The sequence below is a fragment of the Eschrichtius robustus genome, chromosome 14 (assembly GCF_028021215.1).
Source record: "Eschrichtius robustus isolate mEscRob2 chromosome 14, mEscRob2.pri, whole genome shotgun sequence".
Taxonomy (NCBI): Eukaryota; Metazoa; Chordata; class Mammalia; order Artiodactyla; family Eschrichtiidae; genus Eschrichtius; species Eschrichtius robustus.
Window position 1 is genome coordinate 12,792,669 of NC_090837.1, and position 13,951 is coordinate 12,806,619.

General features: G+C 47.2%; 1 protein-coding gene across 2 annotated transcripts in view; it reads left to right on the forward strand.

The window, feature by feature from the left end:
* Nucleotides 1-13,951, forward strand: part of SPRING1 (SREBF pathway regulator in golgi 1) — a 126,417-nt gene that overhangs the window by 89,123 nt on the left and 23,343 nt on the right. The window contains exon 5 of one of the 2 annotated variants that reach the window (XM_068563149.1): nt 9,202-9,327. The exons of the other annotated variant lie outside the window; for it this stretch is intronic. Coding sequence (XP_068419250.1) covers nt 9,202-9,279 — 78 coding nt within the window. The 3' untranslated portion in view covers nt 9,280-9,327. Of the gene's footprint in view, nt 1-9,201; nt 9,328-13,951 lie in introns of those variants that run through there. 2 annotated transcript variants of the gene reach the window in all.

The following is a 13,951-nucleotide window of genomic DNA, read 5'->3' on the forward strand; positions in this document are numbered from 1 at the left end:
TTCGGGAGTTAAAAACTTACGTCCACACAAAACCCTGCACACAGATGTTTATAGCAGCTTCATTCATAATTGCCAAAAGTTGGAAGCAACCAAGATGCCCTTCACTAGGTGAATGGATAAATAAACTGTGGTCCATCCAGACAGTGGTCTGTTATTAGCACTAAAAAGAAATCAGCTATCAAACCATGAAAAGGCATGGAGGAAAATTAAATGCATATTAGTAAGTGAAAGAAGCCAACCTGAAAAGGCTACATACTATATGATTCCAACTATATGACATTCTGGAAAAGGCAAAGCTGAGGAGACGGTGAAAAGATAGTGGTTGCCAGCGGTTGGGTGGGAGCAGGGAAGAATAGGCAGAGTGCAGAGGATTTTTAGGGCAGTGACACTGTTCTGTTTGATACATGTGTGGCTGATGCATGTCATTATACATTAGTCAGAACCCATAGAATGTACAACACCAAGACTGAACCTGAATGTAAACTATGACTTTGAGTGATTATGATGTGTCAGTGTAGGTTCATCGATTGTACTGTAACAGATGTACCCCTCTGCTGGGGGATGTTGAGAATGAGGGAGGCTGCACATGTGTGGATATGTGGGAGGTATATGGGAACTCTCTGTACTTTCTGTTCAACATTGCTGTGAACCTAAAACTGCTCCAAAAATTAAAGTCTATTAAAAACAACACACACAAAAAACTTAGAGTATGTCTCCTGGAGATTTCCAGTTTATACATGGGAAAGCTGAGGGTAGACTTGGGCATGCAGTGGGCATCTGACTCCAGATCTGCTGACCTTGAGGTCGTCGTCCTTTCCACCATGCCCTACCTGCCAAGGAAGATGTCAGCATCACCCCGTCCATGACCTGGTTGCCCACACTCAGAATGGAAGCCGCAAACACTAGCGTCTGTGGCCCCCATGAGCCACCCTCCCCAGAACCTCTTCCTCAAGCATTCCTGCTGTTGAAGCCAGACGGTGGCAATCGCCTCTTAATGGCAGTGGTGCCTGTTGGCCTGGATGGTAGTTGAAATCTTGTGTGCACGCTGACTGGGCATTAGGGGGTGTTTATGTTGTGTTTGAGCAAAGGAAGGCATTACTCACACCAGCATCTGCTCCCAAGAAGTCTGAAAAGCTCACTTATTCAGCAGAACACGATGGAAAAATGCAACCCTGAGCCAAAGGTCATCCTTTGGCTTGTTTGAATGTGGGGAACCAGGAGTCCTAACCCTTTCCTTTCATTCGCCCCAACTGTTGCTTTAAACTCTTCAATCTTAACTTGAACTCTATAAATATAAATACTTCCAGTTTTAAAAAAAGTATATAAAACTAACTTTTTTTTTTTTTTTTTTAGTAAAAACCTTTATACCAGGAAAGTTTGCCTCTTATATCTTTGAATGGATTAAGTTTCAATTTATAAAGTCAGATTAAAATGGGGGAGCCAGATTCCCACTCGCACAGGGTGTTTACTCTGCTCCTGGAAGCCCCAGGAGGAGGTCTGGCCCCTTAGCCGTTTCCTCTGACCAGCAGCTGATTCCTTTGATATCCCATCTTGTGTCCTGTCCAAAATAAATGATGGGAGCGATTCAGGCTCCAGTAGCATGGAGAGACCATCTGCTGGTGCCATCTGATTCCTCAGCAGGCGGAGCTGCACAGCCCTGGGATGCAGTGGCCACCGAAGCGGATTTGTCGGCTGCGGGTTGGGGGATACCACCTTGCCCTTCACACAGGAAAACAGCCTACGAAGAGGGAGCGCTCTGCATAGTCTCAGGTTCCAGGCACTGGAACTTGTGCCAAGAACTCGCCTGGACCTCTGATCCTACAGGAAGCTGCCTCCTGTGTGATGGATCGCCACCAAGTTGCTGTGTGACCTTGGGCAAGGCACTTCCCCTCTCTGAGAATAATTTTCCTCATATGTAAAAGAAAAGAGCATCATCATAATAATAGTTAATGAGTATATCCTAGGCACTCTCTTAGTACTCCCCTCTCAGAGGTCCTCTGTGACTGACATTATCATCCTTATTTTGCAGGCTAGGGATTGTGACTGAAGGAGGTTTGCCCACAGTCACAGAGCTGGTTAACTGACACAGCCAGAATCTGGGCTCAATCCATCCGACTCCAGAGCCTACGCCATTAACCTCCCACGATACGATATCAAACACCTTCCGCACGGTCTCTGCGAATCCTCAAAGCAACCATAGGAGGCTGATGCTATCATTACCCACCTTTTATAGGCGAGCAAAGGTCTCGTAACATCTTTTCCACCTGTGAAAAAACTATTATTTTTAAGTTCAGAAGGCCAGTGACAGAAACATGAGTTTAGGAAGGTCAGCGCTCAGACTTCCTGTTGGCGGAGGAGAAGGGACAGAGGGCATAGAGTGAAGGGTAAATGAGAGGAGAGAAAGTGGCTCCTCAGCCAGGTCTGCAAAGCCCTTTCCAAGGGACCCCTCAGCGCTCCCAAATCATTGATTGCAACAACCCTGGGAGGTAGGTGCTGTCACCACCCACTTTTTACAAAGGAGGATGGGGAGAGAGAAAGATGCCCCAGGTTATAGAGCTCTTAAGTGGAGCCTTGGGGCTTGAGCCCAGGCCCCCCTGATTCCAAAGACCTAACTCTTGAGCTCTTTGCCATCCATCCTGCCTCCTGACACTGACCCCTGACCCTCTACTCTGTCCACCCGAGCCCTCCAGATTCTATAAACGCCCCACATACTTTCCAACACCTGTGCCTTTCACTGTGCAGGTTCCTCTGTCCAGAACGCCCCTTCTCCCTTTTGTCTGTTGGCCAGATTCCTTCACAGTTTTCTGATCAGGCCAGCTCTGGGCTCAACTCTTCTGAAGTCTTTCCTGAGACCCCTGGCAGATGGCACACCTCTCCATCTGTGTGTCCCCTGAGCTCTGTCATGGAAATGAGAGTGTTGGATGATGACGGTGGCTGTAATAATAATCATCGTTGTCGTAAAAACTGCGGCCTTTCTTGAGTCCTTACTGTGTGCCAGGCCGGGTGCTGAACATTCACACATTCCTCATTCAACATGTTCCCATCACCTCTGTCTTTCTGAAGAGGAAACTGGGGCTCAGAGGAGTTAAGTACCTTTCCAAAGACCCCTCAACTAGTACACGCCCGCACCTGCGCTATCATCAGCAGTAGGAGATGTGATGTTGGAAACGAGATTGGAAGGATGCAAGGAATGCGCCACAAGCCAAGGAACGTGGGCAGCCTCCAGAAGTGGAAAAAGGCAAGGAAACCCATCTCCCCTGAAGCCTCCAGAAGGAACCAGCCCTGCTGACACCTTGATTTCAGACTTCAGGCATCCAGAACATAAATTTGTGTTGCTATAAGCCACTAGGTTTGTGGCCATATGTTATAGTAGCAAGAGGAAACTCATAAGGCAGAAATGCTTTTCAAGAGAGGAGCTGACATTCTGTGGTCAGCACCTCAGCCAGGGCCCTGCTTACAGAAAAACATGCTTGTTCAATGAAGATGTGCAGGCTGGGTGTTATCCACGAGCAGGACTGTCAAAAGGTTTCAGTCCACCCCCCCCACCCCCTACCCCCATCTGGAATGTTGGCTTTTAAACCCAGATCTCTGGAGTTCAGCCTGGCCTTTCTGTCCACCGTTCCGGGAGAACAAGCACAACACCCCCACCCCCTCTACCCGTCCTGTTCGAATGAATGGTTCTTTTCTATCTGTATAAGGGATTATTGTTCTAATTATTTGTGCATCTCTATGGAAACATTCCTTAGAAATACTATATGTCAACTTGAATTTTCCACCAGCAACGTCTTTGGAACATCTGTCTGTGACCATGGACTTGGTTTACATTGAGGGAGGAGGTACTTCCCTTTCGTCCACGCATCAGTGATAGATAAAGCAATGGAAAAGCCTCTGGGCGTCAGGAAGCCTGAGCTACGTGCGGCCCAGGCCTGCCCTTAACTTTCTCTGTGACCTTGGACAAGTCACTTCACCCCAAATCCGTGTACTTCAGCTTTACTTCCTTACTTGTAAATTGTGTTGAACTGAATAATCAAGAATACGCCTTTGTGTTCTAAGATTGTATGCTTCCATATCCTCTGCCAGTCAGAAACAATGCTTTTCTATCTACCAGCCAGCCTTGTTGTCCATCACTGTCCCTTTGCACTCTGTGTCCAGGGATTACAAAGCTATTTACATTTTTCTGAATGTAGAGTAATAATATTAGTAATAATAATACCAATATCTGCTTCCCATTTGTTGCTACTCTGCTAAGCACTTTACATGCATTATCTCATTTAATCATCACTGCCCCAGGGGTAGATGTTTTTTTTTCCCTGTTTTACGTATGAGTAAAATTAGGCTCAGAGAAGTTAAGTAACTTTCCTGTGGTCACACAGTAAGTGGCAGAGCTGGCATTTAAGTGAGCTATCTGTTTTCAGAGCCAGCAGCACTCTTAACCACTTGTTCATAGACCACGAGGAACGTGGTTAGGGCCCAATCAGCATTTGCAGAATGTTTGAATGAATGAACCTGAAAATCATTCCAAGAAGCAAAACAGTTATCACTTTTCCCTGCTTGGGGCTGAAGGTACTTCTTAGAGCAGCCAGCCTCCAGCTGAGCTTCCTGGGGGCACACATAGGAGCTTCCTGGTTGGTTTAGGGCATGCCCTGCCTTGGAGGTCAGACCCGCAGGAAAATGGCAAGGTCTGAAGCACAGGTTTGGATTGTCCCTTCGAAGCCAGAAACCCCAGGGGGAGGGTGTCCCAAATGAATACATTTTATTGCTTTTGCTTCAGCTGTTCATTTACAGCATGAATTTCTCAGGCTCACTCCGAACTTGTGTTATTAACCATGGAATTGGGTTAGTTATATAGAGAGAGACAACTTTATTCTGGAGTAGACCTGGAAAGAGTTTTAAGCCAGCCCTTGGCTCCCTGCCTTTCAGCCCAGCTGCTCCTGTCAGCAGCCCCTACCTGGTTTCTGAGTGAGAAGTCCAGGCAGGAATTCTTGGATGCTGTAATGAAGAATGAACGTACTTCCCTTATTCATTTCCCCTTCTGTGGCTAGTTAGGAAGCAAAGAGAAAACCTGAGCATTTCCCCACTGTACGTCCCAGAAAGTCTTTTCACAGAAGATCTTTGCTTAGAAGGTCTAATTCTGTTTAACAGAAGACGAGTCCTAGGCTCCTTCTAGGGCTGCCATGGTTGGTGGTCTGGGTCGTTTCCAGAAGGACACAGAGAAATGCCTCTTTAGAGGGGCTATGCTAGCCTCTTAGAATAGGTTCATCTTTTTGACCTTTTCTGAGAGCTTGCTGTGTACATGCTAATCACTTAGAACAGGAGTTCTCGGTGGGGGTGGCTTTGCCCCCAGGGGACAGTCGGCAATGTCTGGAGACATTTTTGGTTGTCACAACTGGTGGTGGGGTGATGGGGGATGTTACTGGTATCTAGTGGGGAGAGACCAGGGGTGCTGCTCAACATGCTACAATGCACAGGACAGCCCCCACCACAAAGAATCGTCTGGCCCCAAATGTCATTAGTGCTGAGGCTGAGGACTCCTAGCTTGGAGAAGACAGAGTGTGTTCTTCAAGGTAGGGGTGCGGGAAGGCCTCTGGAGAGGGACATTTGAGCAGAGACACAGAGGAGTGAAGGAAATCTGTGAGCAGAGGGGAGGCGCACTGCCTGGTGGGACTGGGGGTTTCAGTGTAAGTGCGAGGGAGCCTGGGGGTTCCCATCAGGACGGTGAGATGCTCTCACCCTGTGCTGGTGGGAGTTGGAGGTACTTAGCAGGAAACACATGGTTTAGGTCCTTAGGAATTTGTAGTATCATCAGAATACGAATACAAGTACACATTAATATTTAAGAGTCTGGAGACTGATAGTGACGGTAAGTCTATAGGTGCCTACAGCCATTTGCAAATAGTTTTGGGGATTCCATTCAGTCTTTGCGCACCTCTTAGCCATTTATTCAATAAATACTACTTAGCACCTATCAAGTACTAAGACCAGGGTAGGCACTGAGGCTTCGAAGATGCACCACAGGCAAGAAGGAGGAGAAAACCCAAGTTCTGGAGTCCAGTAGGTTGCCTCCTGCCACTCACCAGCCGTGTGAACTTGGACAGGACATTTCTTTACCTCTCTGAGCTACAGGTACATCGTCTGAACACTGGAGGGAGTTGATAATGGCATCGACCTTCTGGCATTGTTGGGAGTGGGTAAGTCACTTAGCACCACGCCTAGTAAACAGGAAAGCCCCAGTTAATGGCACCAGTGATGAGATGCTATCCCTGTGGCCCGGGAACTCACAACCAGAGCAGAGAGCACCAGAGAGAACAGTTTACTGTCACTGTTTTATTGTTAAATCACATTTAAACTCATCTCTACTGCAGTGGATGCCCAAGATACACTGTCAAGTGAAAACAAAGTATATTGCAAGAATGCAGGCAAAGTACAGTCCCATTTATGTAAAAGAAGAAGTTTTACGTATCACACGTGACTGTGTAGTAGAGCAGGTTATGAACAACGTACATAAATACGCACATATTAGAGGACGATCTGGAAGGATACCGACCCAGCTGTTACCAGGAGCTAGTTACCTCTGCAGAGCAGGATCGGGGCTCGGAGATAACTTTCAGTTTGTGGCAGAGACAGTCATGCTCACTGCATAGCCCTGTGTTCACATCCGTTTCCTCGTCTCCATGTGGTTTGATAGGGGCTGAGTGACTAATCTGGCCACTGGAGTGAGTGTGTCTGTGTGTCCCTTCTGGGTGGAGGTATTTAGAAGCAGGTGGGAGTTTTTTACTTTACTCTCCCCTTTGCTGCAGTGACTCTGATTCCCTATGCTGAGGTTGGGGGAGTCCCCATTGTCCTGCATCAGACTTTGTATAATTGAGAAATGGACTCGTTAGGAGTGACTGAGATTTTGGGGCTGCAACATAGCATAGCACAGACTAGTTCACACCAGAAATGGCATCTACTTCTGTGCAGTTGGGTTTTTCCACATTAAGCATGCATTTTAAAAGTTAAAATTAAACTTTTCTCTGAAAAGGCTACATATTATACGATTCCAACTATATGACATTCTGGAAAAGGCAGAACTATGGAGAAAGTAAAAAGATGAGTGGTTGCCAGCAGTTGGGTTGAGAGGGATAAATAGGTGGAGCACAAAGCACTTTTCAGGGCAATGAAAATAGTCTGTATGATCCTGTAATGGTGGATACATGTCATTATACATTTGTCCAAACCCATAGAGTGTACGACACCAAGGGAGGACCCTCATGTCACCTATGGACTTGGGCAGTGATGGTGAGTCAGTGTAGGTTCATCGACTGTAAGAAATACCCCACTGGGACGGGAGGCGTGGATAGTGGGGAGGCTGTGTGTGTTGGTGGGGCGGGGCACATGGGAACTCTCTATACTGTCCACTCAGTTGTGCTGTGAACCTAAAACTGCTCCAAAAATGAAGTCTGTTTTTTAAAAAGTTAAACTTTCGCTGTGGTACGGACAAGTCCTGTGACTTTAGAAACATACAAATTCCTGAAAACACCGATTATTATTAGGCTCAGGAATTAACCAGTCATGGGAAGTCTCGGGGTTCAGTGCCAATGTCAGTGGTGATCTACATCCTTGGGTGGAAGGCCAGTCATTTGGGGGAGCTTCCAATAGTTTGGGGACTCTACGGCTTAGGAAGGAAAAGGGGAGTGAAGACATTCAGGAGGATAACACTGAAAACAGGAGGCTTTGAAATGGAAGGCAAGTTTCTTTTTGTGAGGCTGAGTCTAGGAGCTATGAGCTGCCTCTTTTCCTTTTAGTATCTTTATTCGGAATGAGACCAACAGCCCGGCCAATATCTATAAATAAACAGCCCATGATGATATGTCCCTCCTGGTTACAATTGTCCAAACAAAGGAAAGTAGCCCCTTCCCGGATCTAAGCCCCCCTGGCCACACTGAAGCCTTGGCAGCACTTGAGTCCCCAGAAAGAGATTTTAGTGGTTGCTGTGCGAGAATCCTCAAAGGCGTTTCAGCTCCAGTCCCCGGCCACAATTTAAGGATGGAGTCAGCCAAACATTTGTGAGGCTAAGTGGGGGGAGAAAGAGCAGGAGGAAGGCATTTCTTAGCGCCCAGGGGACCCAAATGAGAAGCAGTCTTTCAGCAGTTTGATTTTGTTTTTTTTAAATCACTTTTGTGGTGCCACAAACTTGCCCTCTGATCTTGGCAAGGGGAGAACTTCTTGAGATAAGAATGCCAGGGCTGCCCTGCGGCTCCCGCACTTCCATTCAGCCCACTGTGTAATGCAGTCGGCTTCTGCCTCCCCGCCTCCCGAGAAGCTGGGCTTCCGAAGCCAACAGCAGTGTCCCAGTTGGCAAACAGAGGGGCTCCTTCAACCCCGGTGGCTCTGACTGCGTCTTCCTCTTCCTGCTTCTACTTGCCGGCTACTCCTTGTGAGTTTCTCTTGCGGCTTGCAGTGAGTGTGGCCGTCTGTACTCTTCCTTAGCTTTCTTCTTCCTTTTTTTTTTTTTTTCTTAGCTTTTTTCTTGTCTCAAAGTCTTTCTTCTTGCCTGCCTTCATATAGATTTCCTGCAGCAGGGCCTGAGACCTGTGCGGTCACACCGGGCCCCACTCTCAGAAGGACTCCGTGCTTGGTTTAATGTTTGGCTCTCACCGTCCTGAAGTTCTTAATACGTTTTGAACAAGGTGTTCTCATTTATATTTTGCAGTGAGCCTGGCAAATTACGTAGCCGGTCCTGCCTGCAGGTACTTTGTTTTAATACTTCCCCCAAAAAGTATGTGGGCAAGTGACTTAATTTCTCTGTGTCACAATTTTCTTGGGTTATTAAGAGAATTCAGTGACATCGCTCTCGGAAAGCGCTAAGTGCAGTGCCTGGCAGGCATACAGCAGGCACTCAACAAGTGCTGGTTAGGGTTATTATTGCTTCTGGCCTCTCTCCTCCCTTGAGCTGGTTCCCTCTTGCTCATCTCAGTGAAAGAGATTAGCAGTCATTCAGAAGTATAATCTGTTAATCGTTGGCTCCTCCCACTTCCCCTCTCCACATCCAAACCGTCATCAGCTCCTCTTTATTCTGCATTTGAAATGTTTATTAAACTTTTCCTCTCCTTCCCTCTCTGCTGCCACTGTGCAGACTTAGCTTACACGAGTTATTCCAATGGCTTCCTAATTAATTTCCTCGCCTCCTGTCTTTTCTTTTTTCTTTTTTTTCCAAAACAGAGCCACTTGATCCAGCAGCTGAGATTAAGTCAAGCTGGTCCAACAGGAATTTATGCAAATGTCCAGGTTTGTCCTTGAGGATGGAGTGTGCTCCACTGAAAGAGGTTGGGAAAAGAAAACGAACATTGGTGCCTACTTCCGCGCCGAGCTTTGGACACACAGTTTTGCGTGCAGTCGTCACCAGGATGCTATTAGGTGGAGATGGTCATCTCCCATTTTATGGGGAAGAAACCAGGGCTCCGAGAGCTGGTAGGGCTTGGGCAGTTTCACGGTGACAGAGCTGGGATTCATACCCAAATCTCTCTGACTTGAAAGTACCCGCTCACCAGAAAAAAGACATGAGTGGAAAAACTAGTGAAATGGGAATAGGACCTGTAGGTTAATTAACTGTGACGTGCCAATGTTAGTTTCCTGGTTTGGCTCATTGTGCAATAGTTGTGTAAGATGTTAACAGCAGAGAAAGCTGGGTGAAGCATATACGGGAAATCTCTGTACTATTTTTGAACCTTTTCTTCACCTCTAAATTTATTTCAAAGTACAAAGTTAGAAAAAAAGAAAAGAAATACCTTTCCACTACGTACTCTGTGCCCTTCACTGAACTTCTTGATCTTATCGTCTAGAACAATCCCCACTTCTTGATACTGTCCCCCCAAAACACACACACATGCACACACATGCACGTGTGCACACACACATGCTCACGCATATTCCACACAGTATCTTGCACAGGAACATCGGCCCCAGCTCTCTGTACCCATCAGCTGATACAGCCCTGGCTATGACCTACCCCAAGGCATCAGTGGGAATTATGGAAGGAGACAGTAACCGGGTGCCTGTGATTTACACTATAACTGTGTTCACCTCCCCCCCACCCTTTGGCTATAAAAACGCAGCGGTGTTGCAATTTATACATTGCAAAATGCCTCTCCTGCCCGCCACCCATCCCCTGCATCACCTCCTCCCCTCTCTGAGTTGGCGTGTAACCTTGATGATCCAGCCAAATGAGTTATTTGAGATGGAAACGTTAATTTATTTGAGCAGATGGGTGTCACCGCTGCTCTGTAAAAAGGTGGCGTTTTGCCGTATTGGCCCAGAGTGCCGCAGATGAAGTCCTGGCTGCGTCGCTGAATCACCGAGTGTGAACGGAATCATATGTTAACGGCACTAAGGGAAATGCCTATTTAAGCCAAGCCCTTCCAGAAAACAAATCCTCGCCCCCCCACCCCGATTTTTGTTTAAAATCTGGATTTTCGCATCTCTGATTTGCCGAGGGTCTGAAAAACCTGAAACTCATTATTTCTCAAAGAGTGGTCCAATGTCCGCCCACATCAGAGTCAAGCAAGGGTTTTATTAAAACGCAGATCTGTGGGACCCACCCCTGACCTACAACCCCCCACCCTTGGGAGTACAGGCTTGGGAGTACAGGCTTGGGGATACAGGCAGTTTTAACAAGCTCCCTGGGTGACTGTCACACACACTGAAAGTGGGACCCCCGTGGCTGAAATGATGCTATCAAACTGCCCAGGAAAATCTTCAAAACAAAACAGAACAAAGCAAGAAACCTTGGGATCCGAGGTGGGTTTTTTTTTTTTCGGGGGGTGGGGGGGAGTCCTGTTTTGTTTCTTTCTACTTTCCTCTCCCCTTTCAGATTTTGTGCAAAAAAAGTATTACTTTTGTAGTCAGAAATAGATACGTAAAAGGGATAAAAAGATAGCACAAAGAGATTGTTTGTGCACTAGAAGCCAAAGATGGTTTGGAAATGTCAGGAATTTCCAAGACAAGGGGTGTCGCTGTCCTTGGCCCTGAACTTTCAGTCTACACTCTCTCCTCAGACACCCTCCACCACCCAACCCCACTCCCCCCCTCCTCCCCTGACCGCTGCCTTCTCTAAGTGTTACATCCAATTTTCTCTTGAATACATGTAGTGAAGAAACTCAATGACCTCCCAGGGGACCTTACTTATAGGGAAGAAGCACAGTGAGAGGATTTATGGAACGTCTGTGAAATACGTCTGTAGAAACTCACGACATTTTGATCGCTACCAAGGAGAAAAATGGACAGTTTCTTACCAGTCAGTTGCATGAGCCTTTTTTTTAAGGGTTTTTAAAATTAATTAATTGCCCCCCCCCCTTTGTTAGGAATTCTTGGCACAGACACAGGCCCCGGAGAAGGGAAACATTGCCCACGGGCTGTATGTCCAAACTGTCAGGATTTCAATCCCAAATCTCTGGGGGCAAAGCCAGATTTCTTGTGCTTCCCATGGAGTGGGGAGAGCCCTGTCAACGTTCACGGGAAGGAGGGTATTATTAGTAATAGTGCTGCCTCTTCTCGAACAGCCTCCGTGCCACTTCAAGCATCACAGGCTCCCAGATAGCCTCTCCCCGGGGCTGCCTCTGCACCCAGAGCCATTTTCAGGGGAGAAGAGCCTGAGATGTTTGCCATGCGGCATCAGGCCCCGTCCACCTCCAGCCCCTTGTCAAATGCAGGAGCATCGATTAGGCATCTGGTTTTTCTCAGCCTTGCAGGTTCCATTCCTTCCCCCGGGAATTTGCAGCCAAAGACAATGAGCTGAACGGAATTTCCCGAATGGCTGGAGGAGGAAGAGCCCTTGGAGGAGAATTTGGGCCCTGCATCCTGCTTTTGTCACCAACTAGTCTTGGGCCCTTTCTTGGCCTTGGTTTCTTCATCTGTAAAATAAAAATCCAGAGGAGTTATGAAGATCAGAGAAAATCTATAAACAAATAGTTATCAACCAGAAACGCCTTTGTCCCCCATCCCCCCCACCCCGGGACGTTTGGCAATGCCTGGAGACAGTTTTGGTTGTCATGACTGGGGCGGGGGGCAGTGCTACCGGCATCTAGTGCATAGAGGCCAGGGATGCATGGGGCAGCCCCCCACAACCAAGAATTATCCAGCCCAAATATCAGCTGTGCTGTGATTGAGAAACCCTGATATAAAGGGCCTGGCAAACAATTAGTGATTCAAGTGGTACTAGTGAGAAAGGGTGTGGGAAAAGGAATACAGTAAATGTATTCAATAAACCTTAGCTATTATTAGTAGATCTGAGTTAATTGGTAGTTGCTTCCTGGAATGCCTCGAAGGATTCTAAGGCTACAAACAAGCTCAGCTAGACAGTGTCATGATTGATTAGCGATGTCTGCCATGGGCTTGGCAGGGGGAAGTGGCAGCATGAGTGCAGTGTATTTTCTGACCCTGGACTCTATGATGTCTAGCATCTGTTTCTACTCTGACATTCTGTGATCCTATTGCTATGATTCTGTGAGTCTATCTATAAAGTTCTGTAGTCAGCATTATTTACAGAATATTTAAGCAGGCCAGGCTCCTGCAGGCTTGCTTGGCAGGGGAGGAGGGTGAATGGAAAGCCAGGATGACAGAGCTGGCTCTGTGCAAGGTAAACTAGATAGCGGCTGACAGGATGTGGGGGATGTGATGCAGGCAACCCCCCTCTTACTGCCCCTAAGCCTTCCCCACCTCGCCTGGGTTAAAAATGTTTATGGTTAGAGTCACTCCACTGGATTAAACACTGTCTCCAGGAGGCCTTTGTTTAAATGCACAGAGATTACCTAGAAGGGATAAGCATGCAATCCATCCCTATGTATTAATTCAATAAACTAGTCGTTGCTCGGCAGAATAGAACTGAGGGACAGGAGACAGGTTATCTGTGAGAGCAGGTGAGGAGGTGGGGGAAAGCATGCCTTATAGGGCAGGAGTTGGAATCAGTATTGCACAACTCCAGGAGATGCTATTTGCACTGAATTAGGGTGACCAACTTGTCCCGGGACTTCCCTAGTTTTTTTTTTTTTTAATGTTTACTTACTAATTTTATTTATTTATTATTTTTTGGCTGTGCTGCATGGTATGTGGGATCTTAGTTCCTGGACCAGGGATCAAACCCGTGCCCCCTGCATTGGAAGTGCAGAGTCTTAATCACTGGACCACGGGGAAGTCCCAGGGACTTTCCTAGTTTTAAAACTGAAGATCCCATGTCCCAGGAACTCCCTCTGTCCTGGGTGATCCAGGATGGTTGATTATCCTACCTCTAGGCCACATGGCATGGAAGGAACTGTGTAGTCCTTGCTGTAATTTATCCCTCATGCAGCTGCCTGAATTCTCTTTCTGGACATGTTCCTCCCTTGCCTATGAATCCTCTGTGGCTCCCTAGGGCCCTCCAAACTAGCTTGGGACTCTCCATCGTGGTGCCCAAGGTGTCCCCAGCCTTGCTTCCTGATGTCACCTGATCCACCTGCCATGAATCACTCCAACTAGTCGCCATATTGGAGACGTGCTGTGTATTATTCTCTCTCTCTGGGTTAGAGGAGGAGCTTTCCTAGAGAGGGAACTCACTTCTTGGAGTGTATTCAACTTGTGTCAGTAGCAAAAGAGTTACTTAGCCCAGCCTTTGTAAATAGTATAAAACTCATCTGAACCTCCCCCCCCCCCCCGCCCCCGCAGTGAGTCAGGGCTTAGGGATATGGCTACCACTTTGTATCAAGAGAAATCCCACATACCCCAGAGAACCCCAGGAATCCTTGGAGGATGAGGGTGAAGCCACCAGGCACATGGAACCACTCTAAATGAAAATAAAGCCTTCCTTCCTTCCTGCACTCTTTAAACTTTTCAAAGCAGTTTCACACACACCCCTGGACAGATCCCCTTTGTATCTCTGAGAAAAAGGGAGGATGGATGTCATGCCCATCTGACAGGTGGAAAAACTGAGGTCCCGGGCAGA